General features: G+C 43.9%; 1 protein-coding gene across 2 annotated transcripts in view; it reads right to left on the bottom strand.

Moving 5' to 3' along the window:
• Positions 1 to 23,018, bottom strand: part of grin3bb (glutamate receptor, ionotropic, N-methyl-D-aspartate 3Bb) — a 109,573-nt gene that overhangs the window by 10,267 nt on the left and 76,288 nt on the right. For both annotated transcript variants that reach the window (XM_036977945.1, XM_036977944.1), the window contains exons 2-5: positions 20,952 to 21,592; positions 11,260 to 12,352; positions 10,976 to 11,121; positions 7,475 to 7,590 (exon numbers count right to left, since the gene is read on the bottom strand). In XM_036977945.1, coding sequence (XP_036833840.1) covers positions 7,475 to 7,590; positions 10,976 to 11,121; positions 11,260 to 12,352; positions 20,952 to 21,592 — 1,996 coding nt within the window. The remainder of the gene's footprint in view (positions 1 to 7,474; positions 7,591 to 10,975; positions 11,122 to 11,259; positions 12,353 to 20,951; positions 21,593 to 23,018) is intronic.

Genomic DNA, 23,018 nt, shown 5'->3' on the forward strand with positions numbered 1-23,018 from the left:
CCACACAAAAATCCCTCTTGACTTGTGAAATTACTCACCTGGAAAAATCACCTCGCAAGAGAAACCAGTTGATCAAGTAATCAAGTACTCACAAGGCTGTTTCATGAAATATTGTGATGTAAAGGAAGTGCTACCATTTTTTTAGTAGGGGGGGTTCTTTTCAGGAAAGCAGTGAAACAACTTGAGTCAAATGCAATTTGATTGACTTAGTCTCATGAAAGATATCTGGCAGACAAAATTCATGAGTTTAAAATCTGCAAATGAGAGGAGGGAACTTTCGCCCCAGTCTGAGGTCCTGAGTGCTCTGGACAAGTTTTCATCAAGGATTTCTCTGTACTTTGCTCCATTCATCATTCCTTCAAACCTGACTAGTCTCTCAGTCCCTGCTTCTGAAAAACATCCTCACAGCATGATGCTGCCACTACCATGCTTCACCGTAGGGATGGTGCCAGGTTTCCTCCAGACATGATGCTTGACAATCAGGCCAAAGAGTTCAATCTTGTTTCTCATGGCCTGAGAGTCCTTCAGGTGCATTTTGGCAAACTCCAAGCGGGCTGTAATGTGCTTTTTTACTGAGGAGTGGCTTCCGTCTGGCCACTCAACAATAAAGGCATGATTGGTGGAGTGCTGCAGAGATGGTTGTCCTTTTGAAAGGAACTATGGAGCTCTGTCAGAATGGCCATTGGGTTATTGGTCACCTCCCCTGACCGAGGCCCTTCTCACCCAATTGCTCAGTTTGGTCGGGCGGCCAGCTCTAGGAAGAGTCTTGGTGGTTCCAAAAGTCTCCAACTTAAGAATGATGGAGGATACTGTGTTCTTGGGGAACTTAAATAACTGCAGACATTTTTTGGTACCCTTCCCCAGATCGGTGCCTCGACAAACTCCTGTCTCGGAGCTATCCGGACAATTCCTTCGACCTCATGGCTTGGTTTTTGCTCTGACATGCACTGTCAACTGTGGGATCTTATATAGACAGGTGTGTGCTTTCCAAATAATTTCCAACCAATTGAATTTACCCCAGGTGGACTCCAATCAAGTTGTAGAAGCATCTCAAGGATGATCAAAAACAGGATGCACCTGAACTCAATATCGAGTCTCATAGCTAAAGGTCTGAATACTTACGTAAATAAGGTATTATTATTTTATTTTGTATACATTTGCAAACATTTCTAAAAACCTGTTTTCACTTTGTCATTATGGGGTATTGTGTGTAGATTGATGAGGATTTTTTCAATTTAATCCATTATAGAATAAGGCTGTAACGTAACAAAATGTGTAAAAAGGGAAGGGGTCTGAATACTTTCTGAATGCACTATATATGTGCGTAGTTATCCCACGGGTCATTCCACCTCAAAAAACACAGAAAGAGGATTTCGGCACCCACCATCTCAGATTGTTCTCAAATCGTTTCTGTAGTTAATAACAGAAACAATTAGCATTCACTAAACATTATTTTGTGGAAATATATCTCTGAGAAATTAAGCTACAGTAATTGATTGCACCCAAATTGGCCATTTTAATTGATTGGACTTAGATAATATTCAATTAATATAGTACCCACATGGTTTATGAACTGATACACAAAACAACGCTGGATTCAAAACTTAAAAGAGGTTTTCAATTGAAAGTATTATACAAAATTCTTGCAACCAATATAATGTTATATATATATATATAATAATCCACTTAGCAAAAATGTTTATCTTTAATTTACAATCTGTTGAAACTATGAGAATAGAACGTTTCAGAACTTTTGTGAAACATCACAGCACAGTTGAAAAATATATGGCAAATTGAAATCAAAACTGGATGGTGTTCAGAGATAGATGAGAGATGAAGGATGGAACTAACAAACAAAATCTAACTATTGTAAAATATACTGTGTCCTTGAAATCTATATAGTATTTATAAGCTGGAAGTAGAGGCCTAAGTGTTGTTGTCCTTTAGTTTACTCCAATTAGCAGAGGGTTAGGGTTACAAAAACAAAATATGGAGGATTGCAAACGATGCAGACAATTACATTGATAGAAACCACCATCTATCTGCAATATTAAAGCTGATCTACCCCCTAAAAAATATATATATAGTACCCAAAATCAGATTAGGACCAAACTTCTTCCTACCAACGAGTAAGATATGAGGAATACTTTTTTTTGTGTGTCAAAGCCACCCATGGACCCCCCCACCAATCCCACCCCAACAAACAGTATACAGTATCAGTTCTATGTTTGACAAGTAGTATGGAGCTGTGGCTTAGAGTATTGCTTCTCTATACTATGTAATGTATTCGCTGTGAATCTGGTGGGGGGGGGGGGGGGGGGGGGGTCAGAGAAATTAGTAATTAGTAATTGAAGTTGCTAGCATTATTTTCCATGAAGAAGTGAAAGGCCCCAGGTTCTGACCCCTAGATGCCGCTGCTACTGCTATACCGCAACGCTCTTTATCCATTTTTCTGGTCTCGTGTTTATTAAATAGATCACAACATTTCCTTTGCAACTTTATGTAGAAAACCAATAGATTTGTCTCATTATGGAAATAAACTGTGTGGTCATCCTCACAATTAAAACCAGTCCTCCATAAAAGCTATTCAGTTTGTGCTAATAGCAACCTAATGCTTCAGCCCAACTTTCCTTGCATAGTCCAAGGCTGCTCTCTGCCTTTGTTTCCTGTTTTATCACCTTACAGGACTGTTTTGTGTCGTGCACTCGCTTTGTTGTTTTTTTGTCATTCAGTGTTCAGTTTATTTAATTAAATTTACTATGAACACTTACCACGCTGCGTGTTGGTCCGATGATTCCTATTACTCATCATCAGACGAAGAGGAGAGCCGTTACAGCAGTCTTATGTTTTTCAATAAAATTATCAGGAAACTATATTTATTGTGATGTGACATTTACCATTAAAACCAATGCAAGGTTCATATGTGTTCAGGGGTATCTAGTGTGCGGTATTGTCCAGTTGTTGGCATAATAAGCACAGTTCCTTCCCCACATTCAGACAAACGGTTGTCAAGGGTGGCGGATATGAAAACAAGCACACTCTTATAAAAAAAGAGTTCCAAAACGGTTCTTCGGCTGTCCCCATAGGAAAACCCTTTTTGGCTCCAAGTAGAACCCTTTTTGGTTCCAGGTAAAACCCTTTTTGGATTTTGTAAAAGCCACTGTGGAAATGGTTATACATGGAACTAAATAGGGTTCTTCAAAGGGTTCTCCTACGGGGACAGCCAAAGAACCCTTTTAAGTTCTAGATAGTTCTAGATTTTTTCTAAGAGTGCATGAGCATTTTTTGTTTTATCCCAGTCTTCAGGGTGGTGCTCTGCCCCTTCAGGAGATAATGTATGGGAGACTGGCAGCGTGCTCCATCCAGAGGCGGGTATGCGCAGTTTCACCATGAGGACGGTGACGAGGGGGTACGGTCTTCAGTGCGCTGTGTACCCTCCTCCTTTTTGTCGCGTCATTACGCCAATGATCCCTGAGGTCCTAACGCTTGTCTTGAGAGAGGAGATTTCCTCTCTTATTCAAAAGCAGGCTATTCCGGTAGTCCCCGTGTAAGAAATGCAGAGCGGTTGGTACAGCCAGTATTTCTTAGTCCCAAAAGCGATGGAACGCTGCGTCCTATCATGGACTTGCATATTTTAAGCAAGCACCTCAAGGTTTGCAAGTTCAAAATGCTCACACTTTGCCGGCTATTCTCATCGGTGCATGCCAGCGATTGGTCTATAGAGCTGAATGATGCGTATTTTCATGTGGCTATACCATCCTCCCCACAGAAAGTTTTGGAGGTTTCATTTTGAGGGTGTGGCCTACGAGTTTCTGGTCCCACACCTTTTCTATGGCGGCGGCCGAGGCTTTGGCGCCAGTGCGATGATAGCTGTGGTCCCTCTGGGACATCTGTTTCAGCTCTGGGTGGTTGCTACGTGTCTGGACGCATCTCGCCACTGCCATCGGACAGCTCAAGGCATCCCTGTCTTGCTCTTGGAACTACCCATCCCGGATCCGGGAGAATTGTCAGCAACTACACTAATTAGCATAGCGCAATGGTCAAATAATCTTACTAGAAAATATTCATATTTATGAAATCCCAAGTGAAATATAGCGAAACACAGCTTAGTCTTTTGTTAATCACCCTGTCGTCTCAGATTTTGAAATTATGCTTTACAGCGATAGCAAGACAAGCATTTGTGTAAGTTTATCGATAGCCTAGCATAGCATTATGTCCAGCTAGCAGCAGGAAGCTTGGTCACGAAAATCAGAAAAGCAATCAAATTAACCGTTTACCTTTGATGATCTTCGGATGTTTTCACTGACGAGACTCCCAGTTAGACAGCAAATGTTCCTTTTGTTCCATAAAGATTATTTTTATACCCAAAATACCTGTTTTTTTGTCACGTTATGTTCAGAACGCCGACAACACCGAAATAATTTTTGCCTGCAATATCAGTTCTGTTATACTCACAGACAATATTTGGACAGTTTTGGAAACTTTAGAGTGTTTTCTATCCTAAGCTGTCAATTATATGCATATTCTAGTATCTGGTCCTGAAAATAGGTTGGTTTATTTTGGGAATGTTAAAAATAAAAATAGTGCCCCCTAGTTTCAAGAGGTTAAGGGCTAGCATAATCCTCACTCGGCTGGGATGGGACCCTTATCAACTACGACCACCGCTGCCGCTCTCACCTCAGACAACCCCGGAAGACCGTTCGCCAGCAGCCACAATCTGTCTCACAAAGTCAGCCCGACGCCCAACGGACGTTGAGCCCAGCCGGAGACAGTTGTCACACAAACTGGTCCGAGCCAAAGCCTCCTGAGCGTGTTATCCATCCCAGGCAAACAGGACAGCCTCTGTGAGTATCTTTCATTTTCATTGTGAAACCACATGCCCGTAGGGCACGGTCAGAGGTTCAAACTCGGCTGGCTAGCCTTTTTGAACTTACTTTTACCACTGTCCATCTTACGGAAGGAAGGAAGCACTGGCTACACAAGCAGAGCAGAAATAGTGGGTTTTTAGCCAACACAAATTCTACCCAAGCAAGGACGAATTAGCTACACAAGCAGAGCAGAAATAGTGGGGTTTTAGCCAACACAAATTCTACCCAAGCAAGGACGAATTAGCTACACAAGCAGAGCAGAAATAGTGGGGTTTTAGCCAACACAAATTCTACCCAAGCAAGGACGAATTAGCTACACAAGTAGAGCAGAAATCGTGGGGTTTTAGCCAACACAAACTCTACCCAAGCAAGGATGAATTAGCTACACAAGCAGAGCAGAAATAGTGGTGTTTTAGCCAACACAAATTCTACCCAAGCAAGGACGAATTAGCTACAGAAGCAGAGCAGAAAGTAAGCAGAAAGTAACACAAAACCGATACCAAGACCAAAACTCGAACATCTAGGGGGACGAGTACTCTCTCTCCACTAACAGACACCTAAGTCGGAGCTGAATCTCGTAGTCTTTGTGTGATTGAACAGTTAGTAAATTGCGTGGCACGTTCTTCCTTCAGGCGAAATATCTGCATCCACTGGCCCGTTGGGTGTGATTTCTTCAGGTGAATATGACTGGTCGTTGACTCCCATATTATGTTATACAGAGTGACTGACTGAAAAGGAACTATTGGTTTTCTACCCAAAGTTGCAAAGAAAACATTGTGATCTACTTAATAAACACAAGAGACCTGCAAAATTTGGGAAAGTGTGGCGGTATAGTAGGAACAGCAGCATCTAGTGGTCAGAACCTGGTACTTTCACACTACTTTAAGGTAAATAATGCAAGTGACTTGAATTAGCAATTTCCCTGGACAGGGTTGGAAAAAAAGCATCATCAGATTCACATGGAATACATTTACATAGTATGGAGAAGCAATGCTCCAAGCCACAGCTTCATACTACATGTCAAACAAAGAAAACTGATACTGTATACTGGTTGCTGGGGTGGGATTGGCATGGGGTGTGGGGGGGTCCGTGGCTATTGTTGTTGGGGGGGATTTCTTATGTCTTTCTCATTAATAGGAAACGGTTTGGTCCAAATCAGACGTTGGGTGCTAAATTTATTGGACATTATCTGAATCTTATCAATTAAAATGGCCAATTTGGGTGCATTCAATTAGCTGAATTTCTCAGAGATAAACTGTTATTTCAACAGAATAATGTTTAAGGAATTCCAATCTTGCCTGTTTCTGACTAAATAAACCATTTCAGAACAACTGAGATGGTGTATGTCATGGCTTGCTGAAATGACATGGAACCACTCTCAAGGTTGAAACATTTCAGGAGGAAAAGGTAAAAAGCCAATCAGGAGTGTGTGTGAGTGTATCTGCGTGTGTATCTGTGTGTGTGTGAGTATATCTGTGAGTGTATCTGTGTGTGTGTATCTGTGTGTGTGTGAGTGTATCTGTGCGTGTGTGTGCATCCTGCCCAGTGATGAATCTGAATACACAGCATGAGCTGACGTTCTACATAGCCAACACCGCAGGCCTGCCCTTTCAGTCTAATAAAAACAGCGCCCAGATGACAGCCTCTTCCACTACTGTTCCACCTCTTCCCCATCCTTCTATTTCCGCTCCCCACCTCTCAAATGAAAGTGACGTGTCCCATGGAAACTAAATAAGCCATATCAATATCTTATGACAGCTCAAGTTTACAGCCCGGCTCCTAGATTCTATATCTCAGTAGGTATGCGATATTGGGTCAGGGTCAGGGAGGGATGCTTCTCTGAAACAGTGCTCTTCAATCCTGGTTGAAGATGAGACCCACAGGGCATGCTGGCTTTTGTCCTATCCCTGCACAAATACATCTGATACAGATAACCAAGTACTCATCAAGACCTTGGTGAACTGAATTAGGGTTGTGTTATTAAGGCACGCAAATTACGTTTAGTTCAACATTTAAAAAAGTACTAGTATGTCTCCATTTCACGCTGTTTCATGCTGTTTCCTTCCGTTTCATGCAGGGTTGGAGTAAAAGCCTGCACACTCTGTGGGTCTCCAGAAGCCATTACTAACTGCTATAGAAAAGGCTGACGGTGAAAAGAGAACCTTAATGCGTGGACAATGTGGGAGCAGCAATGCAGAAAGACAAAAACAGAAAGGCGAGGCGCGGGAATCTGTTTCCACTTATTTCTCCTAATCCTGCCCCGGCTTCTCAGAGACAGGGGTGTGGTGTTGATTCAGACAAAATAGCAGCAAACATATTTGAATAATTCCATATTCAAATCAAAAGAATGTGAATTTGAGATGTGGGCGAACTTAAAAACAGGGAGAGGACGGGGAATACAAAACACACAGACAAACAAGTGCATGCCCACCTGCACACCGGGGCACTCTCGCACATACACATAAAAATAAATGTACATTGTGACGCACATACACATAAACGTGCACAAGCAGACATACAGCCAGCATATACACACAACAGAAGATAAGAGCCTCCAAGTGTGAGGTCAAAACAATACTGTGTTGGGGTGCACAGGGGTTTCTTACCTTCAATGGCGAAGGGTTTGCCCACGGTGAGCAGCTTGCAGTCTGCGTCGATGGACACCTCGTAGTCCAGCAGGGCCTTGTCCATGATGAAGGCATCAAGCTGAGGGGGATCTACCCTTCAACACACAGGGAGAAGGGGTTATAGACAGAGAACAGGGGACAATGGAACGCACCACAAAACGCATGAGAACAAAAGTCATGTCCTAAACGCTAGGTCTACACACCAAAATAGGCCACGTCCCAATCGCCACAAACCAAAAAGGCCAAGTTTGAAATAGATCATGTCCCAATCCTACGCACCACACACCAAACAGGCTATGTCCCTAACACACCTTTTACCAGTCCCCACAAACACTCGTCTCTGTACCTCATCCGGCCTTGGGGACATTTCCTCCCTCATTCCAGATGTAGCACATGAGCCTCGTTACCATCATGATTATACTTCATGTCTCAGTGTAAATGGGGGACCGCTAGGGAAATTGGGCAGAAGGAGAATAGTAAAGCAAAGCCATTAATCGCCTGTCTGACCAAACAAGACTGGAATGAATGCAGAGTACACTGACTGAGGCAATGGCAAAATGGGAGAACACCCAAATCAGGCACTCAACTTCTTTTATGGCGTGACCCCTGACTAGGCACATTAGCTGAACCAGAGAGGATTATGGGTCATGGGAACTGTCGTAATACAGGCTCAAGATGTCAAAACAGCGCATTGTTGTTATGTGTGTCAGCTTTCGGGTCATCTGCCTTCAATTGTAAGGAGTGGATGACCTCTTGGGTAAGAAATCGCCTGTGAATATGACTGGCAATTTTCTGGCACTTTGGCTGTTTAATCAAACCATCCATCAAACCATCCACCTAGAGGAGTTGTATTGAGTTATTTTGCAACTGAGCCTGGAACACAAGCCATAGGTCTTTGTAAACTCCTGTCTCAAACAAATCCTGCTCATATTGGTTGCCTGAGCGGATCTCTAATATAGACCTGTAAAGAAAATCAACCAGAAGCCTGTTTCGGAGTGGAAGTGGAGACGGGTTGGTCACACGGCCCAGAGAGGCCCGGAGAACATTGCAAATCCTTGGAATCCTCAAGGCAAGTGAAGAAGGGGACGTCCAACAATGACCTGGCGCAGGTGTCTAGAAGCGGAACTCAAGAAGATCCACTTGTCATGGCCTGAGGCAAAGAATGCGGCCCAAGACCGGCAACAATGGAAAACTTTAGTACAGGCCCTATGTTCCTCCGGGGATGAATAGGAGTAGCCCTTTACACTTGTACCTGTATATGGTTGAAAATGGCACAGTTGAACACTGATAAGCGCCTAATTTGGAACGCAGTGGCTGTACATCATGTCAGAGCTCATGGTCTCCACTTCACAGCTCTGTATGGGTTTTGACTGACAGCCATCCTGAACTTGAGCACCGTGCTCGACAAAATGATGCCACCATTTAAAAAACACTTCACATATATGTTTGCCCATGGGAGAAGTGGTCAGACAGTGACTTTTTGGACCTGAATGCCAAAACATTCAGGAGATAAAGGTGCTCAAAGATGACCTATTTTCCATACCCCAGCATACCATGAGACATCCATGTCTTCATCACTGGAAAAGATAAATGGTTGAGTTTGACATCATTTGAAAGTTTACAAACAGGGTTGTCAAACTATTTCACAATTTCTTGAAAATAAATGATGACTTTTAAAAAAAAAAAAACTTTAACATAAATTAGAACCTATTTTTACATCATCTGAGGTTTTTGTGCCGTGCCCACCATTGGTTGAGACACAATGTGCTCTTAAATAGAGAGGGTGGTTGTCATTTAAGTTATATAAATATATTTTGTAGAATGGACCTATTCCTTCAGAACACTGCAATTCAGCTGGTGCTCCACTGAAATTGAAATCAAATTGAAATCGTAACTTCTAATTACTATCCCGGAGATGGCCACCGGTCCATCCGCCGTCGAATGTTAACACAAATGGTCATATCTATTCTATCTATATTTCCTTGATTTCAATAAGTTTCTGATGGAGAATTGACAGTATAACTTAAGCCAACCGATATTCCCATTGAAGTCAATATTCTCTGATGTGTGGGCCTCAAAACATCTTTGTGGTACCAATTTAAATTTTATTCCCATTTTAGTTCATTTGTTAGCCAAAACATGACACTCACCCTAAATTCAAGAGCACGTTGTGTCTCAGCCAATGGCAGCCACAACACAAAAACCTCAGATGATGTATAATATGGTCTAAGCAACAACATATGCAAATATGAAGGAAAAAAAAGTTTATTCGGTTTTAAATCATTGACGTTTAAGGTTAAACAATTTTTATTTTTTTTTATTATTAAATAGTTTTTTTTCTCAATAAATTACAACGTTGTTTGACAACCTTATTTGTAAGCTTTTAATTGATATCAATCTCAGCTGTTTATCTTTTCCAGTGATGAAGAGATGGATGTCTCATGGTATGGTGGGGTATGCAAAATAGGTCAACTTTGAGCACCTTTATCTCTTAAATGTTTTGGCATTCAGATCCCAAAAATCTCACTTTCTGACCACTTGTATAATGGCTAAATATGTATAGAAGGTTTTGTTCAAATAAAAAGGGGTGCTGTCAAAAAGTGATTGTATTCAAAGGGATTTGCCCTTAAAAGTAAGTATTTGCAACATAATACAAAAAAATATCTGTATATGGCTACTGGCTAGCATAGTCAAAAGATCTAACAAAGCAAAGATAGGCGGATCCACATTCCACACAGTCACACACACAAGCTCAAATGCCAGCTGTCTTCTCTCCCCTCGTTTGAATTGAACTATAACCTCTTTCATCCACCTGAAGTTCAACCCTGTGTAGAGAGCCATTTTGTTTGTGTTTGCTCCCTTTCACATTTCATCTTTTTTTTTGAAGCAATACCACTGGGCTCTCCTCTCCATTGCCTTTCTCTTCTGTCTGCCTGGATGACAGACTTAAGTCTGAGAACCACAACAAACACTTCTCCCGTAGGAGGGAGAGAGGAAGACAGAGAATTCAAAACTCTTTCTTGACAGAGTAGAAAGAGAAAGTATCTATCTACTCTGTGTTCTACTTTATCCACCTCTAGACAAATAACTTCAACAATGCTTATAAGCACTCACAAGAATTTGGGGTGGCAGGTAGCCTAGTGGTTAGAGCGTTGGGCCAGTAACCAAACGGTTGCTGGATTGAATCCCCAAGCTGACAAGGTTGTCTGTTGTTCTGCCCCTGAACAAGGCAGTGTTCCCCGGTAGGCTGTCATTGTAAATCAGAATTTGTTCTTAAATTACTTGCCTATTTAAATAAATAGCATTTCTTTGGCTATAGAGCAGGAGTGCTGTGGAGCTTCTCTTGGAAACCTACTTCAGAAGCAGCTGCTCATTAGGACCTTGATTAGCTGAATCGGCTATGTGAGCGTAGGCCTGGAACAAATCTTGCACAATCTGTAGTTCTCCATGAGTGGGGTTGTATATGTTTTGATCTCTTACTTGAGGGTGGACACTCCATCAGGTGTGGTGGGCTCATTGTAGCGCCTCATGTACTCGTGCATCTCTGGGAAACTCTTCTTCATGTACTCCTCGGCACTGCTCTCCCTCACCGTCCCAAACCTGAAACCATGGGACGGGTGGTGGAGCTAGGGAGGAAAATAGGGAGGAGGAAGGGAGAGGGGAAGAGAGGGAGATTGGGATGGGGGAAAGAGAGGGGAAAGAGTTAATAATCAAAACAAATAATTACAGACAACATTAAAATAACTATTAAGTGTGGGTCTCACCTTGGCGTCGTGGATCCCCGAGAGCTCCTCGAATGTCTTCTCGCCGACCATGACGGCGGCCAGGTTGGCTGTATAGCTGGACAGCACCAGCAGGCAGAAGATGGCCCACAGGTTCATCAGAAACCGACCCGTCCAGCACTTAGGAGTCTTGCTGGAGACTGTGCGGCCGAACAGGATGGCGTAGCACAGGTTGAGCGCCGACGAGTAGGAGAAGACCCGCAGGCGGTTGCGTCCGTGTGGCGTCATGCCAAAAGGGCTTTTCCACTCGTAGAGGGTGAGGAAGAGGGCGGTGATGTGCAGTGCCACGAAGATACCCACCCACATGGACCAGTGAAGGGGCCACATGAAGGCGCCAATGGGCGCCGCTGTGTCCTTGCTGCGCACTAGGATGCCTAGCGAGGTGGAGAAGAAGGGCGAGGTGAAGTCGATGACGCGGCTACGCACTGAGTTAATGCTGAATGAGGTGACGGCCATGTCGGCCACGCCATTGAGCAGGTCGCCCACCAGCCCTGTCCAGCGGCCGCTCTTCGACGCTCCATACTTCCCGTCACCCACGATGTACAGGTCGTACTCAAAGCGCAAGTCCTCGGCCAGTTTCTCCAGCAGGTCAATGCAGTATCCGTAGCAACACTTGCTGTAGTCCGTGGGCAGGAAGGTAGAGTTTCCCGAGGCACGCTCGCTGAAGTAGCTCTCCAGCATGTCAGAGCTGTTCGTCCCTGCGTCCAGGCAGTACTGTCCCGCCGGGCAGTTCCCGTCCTCATCGACTTCCCGCGTGAATACAAAGGGGTGCTCCACCAGGGTAACTACCCGCACCCGGCTGTCTGCCACAGGCATGCCTGCCTGCCACCGGCCCCCACTCCTTTGGCCCTCCCCCCGGTCGTGGCCCTTGCCATTGGGACCCTGCCAAAGGCTCTGGTCCTCCACCTTCAGGCGGCCTCCCTCCCAGCTGCCCACCGTCACCCAGGTGGGTTGGCCCACCGCATCCCGCCGCAGGCTCCAGATGTGGAAGCGCTGAGAGGTGAGAACCCGGGACAGGTTCCTCTGCACCGACACCGGCCCGGTCAGCCCCGAGAACGACGTGTTAGACAGGAATCTATGGGCCAGAGGAGATCACATTAGATTCAGACTATTTATTGCATGCACTTGTGAGAGTCCGACGCCAGCGCATAATAAATCCCCAGTGTTTCCCATTGATGATTTCTTATGGTGTGGTGGGGGGAGGGGCATGTATGGACTCCAATAGCTTCTTGCCAGAGGGATAGTGAGTCAGACTGTACAGTTTCAAACTTACTGTACAAAATGGATGGACCGTGAACTGCATAGCAGACAGTGACACATCTGACCTGCAGCACAGTCTAGACAGACACCGGTACTGTAGTACAACATGTCAAAACCCGGATTGGCATCTAATTGAAGCCAAACGAATCCACCCTGCACCTGCAGCAAGGCCAACAGTGTATCATCACAACCCTGACTGACAGCTAGATGTTTTCCCCGTGGCTAGGATTAGCTGTTTTCTGCCTGTCACACTTTGGGCCTCCTCACAGACTGTAAACTCTAGGCTCAGCTTTGTCAAGGAAACTGTCGTGTCCCGCGGGGAACGCCACATCCTTTCTATGTGGGAATGTGCGTCCTATTTGGTTGAGACATTGAACAATGAGATTTCCAACTTTATTCGCCCACTCAAAAAGACAGCCAGAGGTTTGTTGAATTCCCAACGTGTTATCGCTGTGCTTTATACCGATTTAAAAGCAACGCCAATTTCCAATGGAAGAACAATGTCTGATTTTTGGTTTAGATGTCCTCTAAAGGTCGCAGTTGCAAATGAGAACTTGTTCTCAACTAGCCTACCTGGTTAAATAAAGGTGAAATAAAAATAAATAAACGTGTTAGCTGCGCTTTCAACCTTTTTAAAAGCACAACAAAGTTTAAATGGGAATACAATATCTGATATTTGTATTTATGCAACAACTTAATGTGTTATCACTGTGCACAACCATATGACCTGGATTGCAGTTGAGATTACATGACTGTACATCGTGCAAGTGATCAATGCTGTTCAAGACCTTCAAGATCTGCGACATTTGCATGCTATATTGAACATGCACGCTTTCTATGATTACATAAGAAGACATTTATTTATAGTTACATTAGTCTAGCCTCAAAATGTTGAATAAATACTGTTACATTAGTTTGTAAGATTTACTGTATTAGAAAAAGATGATTGAATTGTGTTTGGTTGACAATGGAGGATAGTTTCATCTGAGCCACTGGCTTAATCCTATTCTTTAACTTAGATGTTTGGTTTAGTTGGAGACGTGAATCCAACATACCATTTGATAACTTGTCAATAGGCTATTTACTGGATTGCAAAGTGATCTTGAATTGTTTGGATGTCAACAATGTTGGATTCACATCAGGGGTGGCAGGGTAGCCTAGTGGCTAGAGTGTTGGACTAGTAACCAAAAGGCTGCAAGTTCATATCCCCGAGCTGACAAGGAACAAATCTGTCGTTCTGCCCCTGAACAGGCAGTTAACCCACTGTTCCTAGGCCATCATTGAAAATAGGAATTTGTTCTTAACTGACTTGCCTAGTTAAATGAAGGAAAATAAAAAGACATCTTCATCTCAAATAAGAATCCAAGTAAGAATCATGTCTAAAGGTATAGTGATTTAGGCCTATTCTTTAACTTAGATTTTTGGTTGAGATGGAGATGTGAATCCAACATATCAATGATTCATTTGAACTTAAATTAACTTAAATTAAATTAACTTAAATTAAAGCCAGACTAAGTGGCACAGATGGAACTATCCAAGCAGAAGATACATATCCTTCAAGTGTTGATATTTGGTTGCGTTGACAACCAAACACAATGTAATCACCAGTTTGTCTACAATTGAATCACTGACATGTTGGATTCACGTCTCGATCTCAACCCCCCCCAAAAGTTTAAGGATAGTACTAAATCTAATCTAATCAAACTTTAAATTGTTTAAATAAAGTTTGATTTTATTTGATCCAGGTCATTTGTTAAAGTGCATTTAAAGTTTGATTTGATTTTAGTTTCTTTAACTTTCTTTAACTTTGATATTTGGTTGAGCTGGAGACGTGAATCCAACATATCAATCATTCATTTGTAGACAAACTGGATATTGAATTGTGTTTGGTTGTCAGCGCAACCAAATATCAACATTTGAAGGAGATGCGTCTTCTGCTTGGATAGATGTGTCTGGTTCTCTGTTAAGCCCACCTTTAGGAATGACTTCGTTAGCAACGGTGAACATATTTAGTTATTAAGAGGTCTCTCAACAATCATTCTCACGATAACACATTGGTAGTAGTCAGCGACAAATATAAAAGCTGGGCTTGGTTGGCAGACCAAATTAATAGCTGTAGATCAATTCTCCAATAGGAGGTACTGCCAAACCTATTGTTTGTTGTTTGTGTTTTATAGTTGGTATAACGTTGAACATCTGAAATTGTTTCAAAGGTACAAATTCAACTTTTTTTATACATGGTTTGTCTAAGTTGAAAATTGGTTACAATGATAACAATCATTGGTTTGAAATTTCACCCTCAAAACAACAGTTGATGACTTTTTCAAATCCACTAGCCCCCCAATTAGTTACGGCATATGGGTTTAGCTTAGCCTAGCGAAGGGGTCACTTCAGGCAATTCAGATCCAGCCAATCCCATTGGCTAAGGGCAGTTGTGACAGTCATGTTGAGTCATGAGAAATGTGTGCGGCCATTAATAATAGAGGTGGCGCCGCGTGACCGCTGCTGAACTCCTTCCATCGAAAAGAAAAAGGCAGAGGGATGGATGAATCAGAAAAAGGTCATTTGGCTCCATACCTTTAGGTAATTAATTTCTCCCTATCTCAGCCTATATAGCCCCCCACCTCAGTCCCACAAGAGGGAAAAGGAGCTGAATGCCATTACATCATTACATTGAAAGGCTATGCGTTTCTCTTTACCAGTAGGTACAGGTTGTAATTACTTAAAAGCCCCCCCCACCAACCTGTACCTTTTGGGTTTCTCTACAGCTCCTTTCTTTACTCACTACCATCCCTCGTGCATTTCTCTCATATTCCATTCCTTCCTCCCCCGAAGCCCTCTTCTCTCTAATAGTTGTTCTGTTATGTAGCTGTTATGTGTCTAAGTGCCATCATGATTATGACACTTCATCATGGAGTTGTTCCTGAGCAAAACGTCGTCATAAGCTCGACATCGTCGATCTTTACTAGGCACTAGGCACCCAGTGCAATCCCATTAATTTGATGGCCCTCTTAAATGACTTGGTAGAACTGAATATAGTTATAATGGGGTGATTTCCAAAATGTTTCTCATACGCGGAGACGCCGTAATGTTGTAATCATTCTCCTCTGTGTTGAAGCCCCAGGCAACAAACTCTACTCTTGAAGCTTACTGCTCACCACTGGAAAATGGCTTGCATTTTTACGCCAATGAATAAATGCGATACACCAGTACTCTAGCAGTCCAGCCGCCACCACTTACTTTCTTCATAATTTCCACTATATTCTTTTTCCCAACATGTTTAGCTGAGTCGGGGCACAATTGGGCCCAATTGTAGCTCATCCTATTGTGTTTTTGTGCTGAGACACTGTCTGCATGGCTAGCTTGCGCTGCTGTTGTTACTCTGGTCCATGGCAGATACAGCGGGTGTAAAGCTGTGTGCTGCTGTCGCTCTGCTCTGAGCCACTGAGAGGCAGAAAGGGCTGTGGGCTCTTTTGATAAGGAAGCCTGCCTGCCTGGCTGGCTACCCTATTGGGGAGGCAACTGACTGGAACTCATGAATAAAGCTTAAAGCTCTACCCTCCTCCACTTCATGTTTGTATTCCAGCTGGGTGCGTGCACGCACACGTGTGTGTGTGTGTGTGTGTGTGTGTGTGTGTGTGTGTGTGTGTGTGTGTGTGTGTGTGTGTGTGTGTGTGTGACAGGAAGAGAGAGAGTGTGTGCGTGTGTGAGTATCTGTCTGTGTGTATGTGTGTGAGAGAGAGTATTAAGTGTGTGTGTGCGTGCATGCGTGCGTGTGCGTGTGAGTATCTGTCTGTGTGTATGTGTATACGTATGCATGTGCGTGTACAAACACACTCTAGCCTCGCTCCATACACAGGAGGTTGCATCTATCGCTGTGTTTGGAGGAGCTGCTCTGTGGTTAGGGGTGACTAGCAGTCTGACCTCAGCAAGAGATAGGCCTATTTGCAGACTCATGCAAACACTGGGAAAGAACCACTGCTCAACTGTCTATAGCACTTACCAAGTCCATTATAATAATATGGACCCAAAAACACTATATTCAGACACAACTTGGCTAAAAGGAGGAGATGTAAGACTACGTATTTATGTACGTATGTACGGTGAATTTGGAAAGTATTTAGACCTCTTGACATTACCCACATTTTGTGATTGATTGATTAAATGTTTTTTTTCTTCATCAATCTACACACAATACCCCATAATGATGAAGCAAAAACAGGTTTTATACATTTTTGCTAATTTATAAATAAAAAAATGTTTAACTGAAATATCACATATCACAAGTATTCAGACCCTTTCCTCAGTACTTTGTTGAAGCACCTTTAGCAGCGATTACAGCCTCGAGTCTTCTTGGGTATGACGCTGCAAGCTTGGCACACCTGTATTTGGGGAGTCTCTCCCATTCTTCTCTGTATATTCTCTCAAGCTCTGTCAGGTTGGATGGGGAGCGTGGCTGCACAGCTAATTTCAGGTCTCTCCAAAGATGTTCGATCGAGTTCAAGTCTGGGCTCTGGCTGGGCCACTCAAGGACTTATCCTGAAGCCACTCCTGCGTTTTCTTGGCTGTGTGCCTAGTGTCATTGTCCTGTTGGAAGGTGCACCTTCGCCCCAGTCTGAGGTCCTGAGTGCTTTGGAGCAGGTTTTCATAAATTATCTCTCTGTACTTTGCTCCGTTCATCTTTCCCTCGGTCCTGACTAGTCTCCCAGTCCCTGCTGCTGAAAAACATCCCCACAGCATGATGCTGTAACCACCATGCTTCACCGTAGGAATGGTGCCAGGTTTCCTCCAGACGTGACGCTTGGCATTCAGACCAAAGAGTGCAATCTTGGTTTCATCATTTCAGAGAATCTTGTTTTTCATGGTCTGAGAGTCTTTAGGTGCCTTTTGACAAACTCCAAGCGGCCTGTCATGTGCCTTTTACTGAGGAGTGGCTTCCAGTTGGCCAATCTACACTTCTGAGTTCAAAACGGGTCCTTCTAAGTACCTTATGGTTCTAGGCACTGAAAATGGCCCCCAAAAGGTTTTTCCAAGAACCCCATAGGAGGTGGGGTTCATCAAGGAAGCTCCTTAGTTGGTGTGGGTTCTTGCAGGAACCTAACTGCCAAACATAAACATTTGGATTTTAATTTGAAAGAACAGCAGGTGCAGGCACTTAACTGAAAATTGTAAAGATCTCCTCAATTTAAGGTAAGGTTTGTCCCTTCTATGATCTAAATTGATATTGTTTTATGATGATACCATCTATCTTTTCATATTTGTGCAAATCTTTCTAAAACAGAAAATGGACACAATTCAATGGATATTAATCAACAAAGAGCTACGCATATGTAGGCTATGAGAATATGTTGAAGGCTAGCTGTATTGGGTGCAGATGACTGAACTGCTCACTTTGGTGTCTGTGTCTGCAGGTATACAGACAAGGAGGCATACAAAGGTATGTCAATTGGTATTGGTATGTTATGCACATTTACCATCCTCCCTTACCTATTCAATGAATATCCCATAGGCCTCTACATTATGGACAAGGTATGTGTATGAAAACCATGTTTTGTTAATTACGTTTTGGGGGATTGACAGACTCCACCCTCCCTACACCGCGGATGAATATAACAAGAAACCTGTTCGATCACCATGCACTGCAAAATCATACTGGCTATGGATTAAGAAATTTGTCTTGGCCCCTAAGACTCTCAGAAACTTTTACAGATGCACAATTGACAGCATCCTGTCGGGCTGTATCACCGCCTGGTACGGCAACTGCACCGCCTGGAACCGCAAGGCTCTCCATAGGGTGGTATGATCTGCTCAACGCATCACCGGGGGCACACTGCCTGCCCTCCAGGACACCTACACCACCCGATGTCACAAGAAGGCCAAAAAGATCATCAAGGACAATAACCACCCGAGCCACGGCCTGTTCACCCTGCTTTCATCCAGAAGGCGAGGTCAGTACAGGTGCATCAAAGCAACACGGCAGAGGATATAGCCATTGGACTTGGGGCTCTGCTGGGCCTTTACCTCATATTTGGATTTTTGCCACTAAAATTATAATTAACACTGAGAACTAAAATATTGTGTTATTGTTATGCATATTGTTATCATTAATAATAACAGGGGGGGTAGTTCAAAAATGAACCTCAAAATGTTCTTCAAAACGTTCTTCGGGGATCCATTAAGAGGACAGCTCTTAATACTTATAATACTTATAGATACTTAGAATAACTTATAGGGGTTCCCCTAAACCCCTAAACGATACTCCAGGAACATTTTATTTTTAGAGTGTACCATAAAGGCCTGATTGGGGGAGTGCTGCTCTTCTGGAAGGTTCTCCCATCTCCACAGAGGAACTCTAGAGCTCTGTCAGAGTGACCATTGGGTTCTTGGTCACCTCCCTGACCAAGGCCCTTCTCCCCCGATTGTTCAGTTTGGTCGGGCGGCCAGCTCTAGGAAGAGTCTTGATGTTTCCAAACTTCTTTCATTTAACCTCTTTGATCTCTAGGGGCGCTATTTCATTTTTGGATAAAAAACGTTCCCGTTTTAAGCGCGATATTTTGTCACGAAAAGATGCTCGACTATGCATATTCTTGACAGTTTTTGAAAGAAAACACTCTGAAGTTTCAGAATCTGCAAAGATATTGTCTGTAAGTGCCCCAGAACTCATTCTACAGGCGAAACCAAGATGATGCGTCAACCAGGAAATGAGCAGATTTCTGAAGCTCTGTTTTCCATTGTCTCCTTATATGGCTGTGATTGCGCAAGGAATGAGCCTACACTTTCTGTCGTTCCCCCAAAGTGTTAGCAGCATTGTGACGTATTTGTAGGCATATCATTGGAAGATTGACCATAAGAGACTACATTTTCCAAGTGTCCGCCTGGTGTCCTGCGTGGAATTCGGTGCGCAATTGCCAGCTGCTTGTACTTTTCCATTTGATTGAGGGGAGAAACCATGCTTCCAAGAACGATATATCAATGAAGAGATATGTGAAAAACACCTTGAAGATTGATTCTAAACAACGTTTGCCATGTTTTCAGTCGATATTATGGAGTTAATTTGGAAAAAAGTTTGCGTTTTGAGGACTGAATTTTCGGGTTTTTTTGGTAGCCAAATGTGATGTATAAAACGGAGCTATTTCTAATACACAAAGAATCTTTTTGGAAAAACTGAGCATCTGCTATCTAACTGAGAGTATCCTCATTGAAAACATCAGAAGTTCTTCAAAGGTAAATGATTTTATTTGAAGGCTTTTATGTTTTTGTTGAAATGTTGCGTGCTGGATGCTAACGCTAATGCTAACGCTAAATGCTACGCTAGCTAGCTACTTTTACACAAATTATTGTTTTCCTATGGTTGAGAAGCATATTTTGAAAATCTGAGATGACAGTGTTGTTTACAAAAGGCTAAGCTTGAGAGATGGCATATTTATTTCATTTAATTTGCGATTTTCATGAATAGTTAACGTTGCGTTATGGTAATGAGCTTGAGTCTGTATTCCTGATACCGGATCCGGGATGGGGAGATCAGAGAGGTTAAGAATGATGGAAGTCACTGTGTTCTTGGGGACTTTCAATGCTGCATAAATGTTTTGGTATGCTTCCCCAGATCTGTGCCTCAACACAATCCTGTCTCGGAGCTCTGACATGCACTGCTAACTGTGGGACCTTATATAGACAGGTGTGTGCCTTTCCAAATCATGTCCAATCAATTGAATTTACCACAGGTGGACTCCAATCAAGTTGTAGAAACATCTCTAGGATGATCAATGGAAACAGGATGTACCTGAGCTCAATTTCACAGTCTCATAGCAACGAGTCTGAATACGTATGTAATTAAGGTATTTCTGTTTTTTATTTGTAATAAACTTGTTTCACTTTGTCATTATGGGGTATTGTGTGTAGATTGCTGAGGAACATTTTTGATTCAATCCAATTTAGAGTATGTGGAAAAGGTAAAGAGGTCTGAATACTTTCCGAAAGCACTGCATGTACAATATATATGTATGCGGCAGATAGCCCAGCGGTTAGAGAGGCAAGCCAGCAACTGGTTCAAATCCCAGGTCCGACAGGAACAATTCTGATAGGAAGAGAGCCGGCAACCGGAGGGTTGCTGGTATTAAATCCTAGATGCCATTGTCTGCCGTTGTGCACTTGAGCAAGGCACTTAATCCCCCACAACAACAGCTCTCTGGGTGCCCAGTGTGGCAGCACCCCGCTCCTCTCCAAATTCTGTGTATTTATGTGTGTCTTTCGGAGGGGTTGGGTTAAAAGCGGAAGTCAAATTTCAGTTGGCCGCTGTGTGCAATTGACCAATAAAGTGATCTCAAACTTAATGTGAGTGTGTGTATGTGTGTAAAATAATCCTTCAAACCTCCAGAGACTTTGTGAGTCAAAGGTTAAAAGTGAACCAGCTTTACCTGGCGAGGTACTGTCCGGACGAGGGCACCTCGTGCTTGTTGGGCTTGTCGTAGCAGTTGACCATGTTCTGGATGAGCGCCAGGTCGGGACGCACCACTGTGGCTGCTGCCACAGCTTGGCCCACCAGCTGCAGCGCGTCGCGGATGTAGAAGTCCAGCGGCTTGCGCTCCACCTCACCGTAGGCCAGCAGCCCCAGGGGCAGGCCGATGGAGTGCAGGGTGTCGGGGCTCAGTGGGTAGCCCAGCACCCAGTGCACTGTGGGCAGCGTAAGCCCCAAGTCCTGGGCACTCCGCAGCACCGCCGCTGCACACTCCGGGTCGGCCCCGAACAGCAGTACCGCGGCCGGTGGCAGGATCTGACTTGGCCCCTGTCCCCGGAAGTGTTCCGAAAGGAAGTCCTGGATTTCGGATTCTGTGGGCCCGGCCCGGGTGAGATTGAGGAGGGCTCGGAGGTGCCAGCGGGTGGCGCCCCAGCCAAGGCGGCTCTGGAGCTCCAGTAGTTCCAGCAGGCCAGCCTCCTCCCAGCCCTGGCACAGCACAGCCATGCCCTCCTGCCAGCCGCTCCGCTGGAGAATAGTCAGCAGCAGCTCTGACAGGCCTGACGGGGGGATCCGCGTAACCATCTGCAAGTGGAAGCGGTTCTGGGAGGAGAGAGAGAGAGAGAATAAGAAAGATTGTCAGATCTAAAGAAAAGGACTGGAGCATGAGTCACGCAATTGCTATAATCAAAGATAGCATTGCTCACCCTTTGTGAAGCACAGCTTTGTGAGGGTATGCCATCGTGGTTATGTTACATTTGGCAGAGCAACCTACACACTGTATTGACTTTACACTCTCTTCAGTATGACATTTGCTTATAAATGATCTGTGAACCATCTATGTAGGGCTTATAAAATGCATTATGAAGGCTTAATTTTCAAAAAGGAAAATAGATCAAGCTGGATATAAGAACCAAAACAAATTATTCAGTGAAATATTTTCGGAGAGACTACAACTCGACTCCCTGACTCAAATTCAAATCTTTATAATCCCCTTTTCATTAAACAAAACTTTGAGCTTATGCTCTCTTTAGTCACACGTTGACTCAAAAAGCAATATCAACAGATGAAAGTGCCGATTTCAATCCATCCGTTTCAAAAGCCTTTGATAACTGCCACAAAGTTGGGCTACCCGTCTTCATAACCCTCCCTGACATGCTGCTCATTTGCTTTGCTGCAACAAGCCCTACAGGAGAGATGGAACGCACAAATTGCAATTCATGCTTTGTCTCGTCAGGTTCCCCCCTTGTGTTTGTGGGTCTCCGTTCATGTCTTCCCCTCTCTCTGACTCCCGCAACCTCAAACGTTACATTAAGCAGACGCTCCTATCCAGAGCAACTTACAGTTGTGAGTGAATACATTGTCATCCTTTTTTTCGTGCTGTCCCCCCATGGGAATCAAACACACAACCCTGGCGTTGCAGGCTCCACGCACTACCAACGGAGTCACATGGGACCCAGTCACTGGGACCAGTGCATCAGCGGAGAAGTTGGAAGGTAAATGTTTGACACACGTATGTTTGCAGGCAGCATCCACAAAGCATTTCAATGACGCGCATCAAAAGTTTCAGTATTCTTCTGCTCCAGATAGAGAGATCAAGGCTTTGTTTCTCCTGGAACTGAGGGAGAAGTAGCTTTGTAGTCAGCCCCTCCCCTTGGCATAGAGGAAAACAAAAAGAGCTGATCGTGGACTTCAGGAAACAGCAAAGGGAGCACCCCCCTATACACATCGACGGGACAGCAGTGGAGAAGGTGGAAAGGTGGAAAGGTGTAAAGTGTACATATCACAACAAACTGAAATGGTCCACGCACACAGACAGTGTGGTGAAGAAGGAGCAACAGCACCTCTTCAACCTCAGGAGGCTGAAAAAATGTGGCTTGTAACCGAAAACCCTCACTAACTTTTACAGGTGCACAAATGAGAGCATCCTGTCGGGCTGTATCACCGCCTGGTATGGCAACTGCACCGCCCACAACCGCAAGGCTCTCCAGAGGGTGGTGCGGTCTGCACAACGCCTCACCGGGGGCAA

Source organism: Oncorhynchus mykiss, chromosome 5 (genome assembly GCF_013265735.2).
Source record: "Oncorhynchus mykiss isolate Arlee chromosome 5, USDA_OmykA_1.1, whole genome shotgun sequence".
Classification (NCBI taxonomy): domain Eukaryota; kingdom Metazoa; phylum Chordata; class Actinopteri; order Salmoniformes; family Salmonidae; genus Oncorhynchus; species Oncorhynchus mykiss.